Consider the following 2,914-nt stretch of genomic DNA (forward strand, 5'->3'; position numbering starts at 1 on the left):
GATACAGAACTGTTGCTGTGTAGAATGGTGATAACGAGCAGAAGGAGGAGAAGCGAGTGCATCGAACTTTGAAGCATTACTTAATTTCTTCTTCAATTTTTCCTGCTGAAGTAACCACCATGAGAATATTTTTTGTTGAATTTCAGCATATTAACAAACATTCATTATCGTCAAATTGCGTTCAACGGTCGTTGACACTGTTCCAGCTGGTCTATGCATATGCGGTGCAGTTGATTAGCTGGGTCAAGTGTACGAAAACTTGATAAAGAATAATCTCGCTTCAAGGTTACAAGAAAGACGCTGATGTGAAATTCTGAGAACTATTATTGTACTATTTTGGAATTATAAAATAATCCTAACTATGTGCTCATTTGGTTATAGTTCGTACCAAGTTATAACATTATATCTTTTCTTGACGCTAGTGCCTATGGCAAGGCTTATGCTGTACAACATTTATGGCTCAAAGGAGTTATACTTTGTATGTTGAAATTAAGTGGCAGGTCATGTTTGCGAACGATTGTCTTCAAGCAGCACCAGCATGTTGATGATGGGTATCACGAGAAAGTCCCTATATTTTGTCACGGATTTGTTATGAAATATGTTGCTTTGCAACAACATATTTCATATTATATGTTGTTTTGAACTTGACGCCAAAATATGATCACGGATCTTTGTAGTGACTCGAAATCATGCTTTGTTTGGCGTTGCGTAATCTGCGCTTTTTCTGATTCTGTTGAACAAGGCGGAGGATTATCAAAATAAGTAGTACAACGCAAAGAAAACGGCTGATAAGTTTCTTGCCTGGAGCGCTATATAAACCATCGTCACCTGACAGGTAGTATCATTCATCGGACCACGTCCATTACGGAGAGTAGAAGATGAGACTGACGGTTGCAGCTATCGCCCTTGGGCTGGTCGCCCTGGCCAGCGGTGCTTACTATCCCGCTTCCCAGCCAGTTACCGGCGTCAAGTATGGTAAGTTGCATCTAACGACTTTAGCCACAGTCCAGTTTAGCTAATGTTTCTTCACTGTTTCTCTAGCCGACAAGGATTTTCTGTTCAAGCAGAAGTTCTTCTTTGAGGTGCTGAGGAATATCCATCTTCCTCTGCAGTACCAGGAATACTTGCCCTACACCCAGAGCTACATCACCGAGGAGAGCAAATATGTGGTATGTATTACGAATGGGAAATGTTCCTCGCCCTGATTCTAATCCCGCGTTTTCAATATTCATTTTAGAACTTCGCTGAAGTAGTCGAGTTCTTCGATTACTATAAGGCAGGATTCTTGGGCAAGGGCGAGCTGTTCACCATCTACAACAACGAGTACATGAAGCAAACATACCTGCTGTTCACGTTCTTGTACAACTCCGTGGACTTTGACACTTTCTACAAGAACGTGATCTGGGCTCGCGAGAATGTGAACGAAGGAATGTTCATTCATGCCGTCACGATGGCCGTGTTCCACCACCCGCAACTGAAGGGCATTGTACTACCGGCCATCTACGAGATCTACCCGTACTACTTCTTCAACACCGACCTCATCCACAGCGTAACTTTCCGCAAGCTGTACGACCAGAAGTTCGGATTCGTTAGCAACGGCAAGTACAACGTTGTGTACTCGAACTATACCGCCGTCTATCCAGTGGAATACTATGGCGAGGACAAGCTGTCGTACTTCACGGAGGACTTCGGTTGGAACGCGTACTACTACTACTTCATGATGGACTACCCGTACTTCATCGGTACCGAGAAGTTTAACCTGAACAAGGACCGTCGCGGCGAGCTATACATGTTCATGTATCAGCAGCTGATTGCCCGCTACTACCTGGAACGTCAGGTGAACTTCATGGGACCGATCGAAGAGTTTGATTACCAGTTCCCGCTCAAGACGGGATACTGGTCGAAGCTCAGCTATTACAACGGAATTCCGTTCTACGTTCGCAACGATTACTACACCATCTCGAAGGACTTCTACTACCAGGTGAACTTGCTTAAGGACTACGAAGCTCGTATCCGCCAGGTGATCGATAAGGGATACTACTACCTCGAGGACGGATCCAAGATCGATCTGCGCAAACCAGAGTCGGTGGAATACGTCGGAAACATGGTCTTCGCTAACATTGACAGTGTGGACAAGGATTATTTCGGTTACTTCGAAATCATTGCTCGTCAGCTGTACAGTGGTGGCAAGAAGTTCTACAACTACTTCCCGAGCGCTCTGATGCACTTCGAAACCTCGCTGCGTGATCCTTTCTTCTATCAGCTGTACAACCGATTCCTGACGTTCTATTATCAGTTTAAGAGCTACCTGAAGCCGTACACCTACGAGGAGCTGTACTTCAAGGGAGTCGAGATCAAGAGCGTTGTCTTTGACAAACTTCTGACTTACTTCGAATACTACGATGCAGATGTAAGCAACGTTATTCCGATCAAGGGATCCAGCGAGAAGTTCTTCGATTTCTCGGTGTATGCTCGTCAGAAGCGCATCAACCACAAGCCATTCTCCTACACCATGGATGTATACTCCGAGAACGCCGGCAAAGGTGTTGTTCGCGTCTACTATGGCCCGAAATTCTACGACGTTAAGCAGCTCCAGTATCTGAAGAAATATTTCGTTGAAGTCGATCAGTATCTGTACGATTTCGTCGCCGGTAAGAACACCATCGTTCGCAACTCGCGTGACTTCTACTACAGCGTCCGTGACCGCACCACGTACACCGAGTTGTACAAGAAGATCATGACCGCGTACAACGGTGGAGAAAAGTTCGCCCTGGACAACTCCGAGGCTCACTGTGGCTTCCCCGACCGGCTGCTGTTGCCCAAGGGTCTGCCAAGTGGCTACGAGATGACGTGGTATTTCATTGTGACTCCGTACTACGCACCGAAGGTGCAGCAGTTCTCGACCTACGATTAC

At 45.7% G+C, this 2,914-nt stretch overlaps 1 protein-coding gene across 1 annotated transcript; it reads left to right on the plus strand.

Annotated features, from left to right (window-relative positions):
* Window positions 1–857: 857 nt before the first annotated feature.
* On the plus strand, window positions 858–2,911 carry LOC131214352 (hexamerin-1.1-like; the record flags this gene model as incomplete). Its single annotated transcript, XM_058208733.1, has 3 exons — window positions 858–975; window positions 1,042–1,169; window positions 1,238–2,911. Coding segments are annotated over exons 1-3 (1,899 nt in total), but the record flags the coding sequence as incomplete, so codon positions are not given.
* Between the last annotated feature and the right edge of the window lie 3 nt (window positions 2,912–2,914).

Source organism: Anopheles bellator, unplaced genomic scaffold (genome assembly GCF_943735745.2).
Source record: "Anopheles bellator unplaced genomic scaffold, idAnoBellAS_SP24_06.2 scaffold00679_ctg1, whole genome shotgun sequence".
Classification (NCBI taxonomy): Eukaryota; Metazoa; Arthropoda; class Insecta; order Diptera; family Culicidae; genus Anopheles; species Anopheles bellator.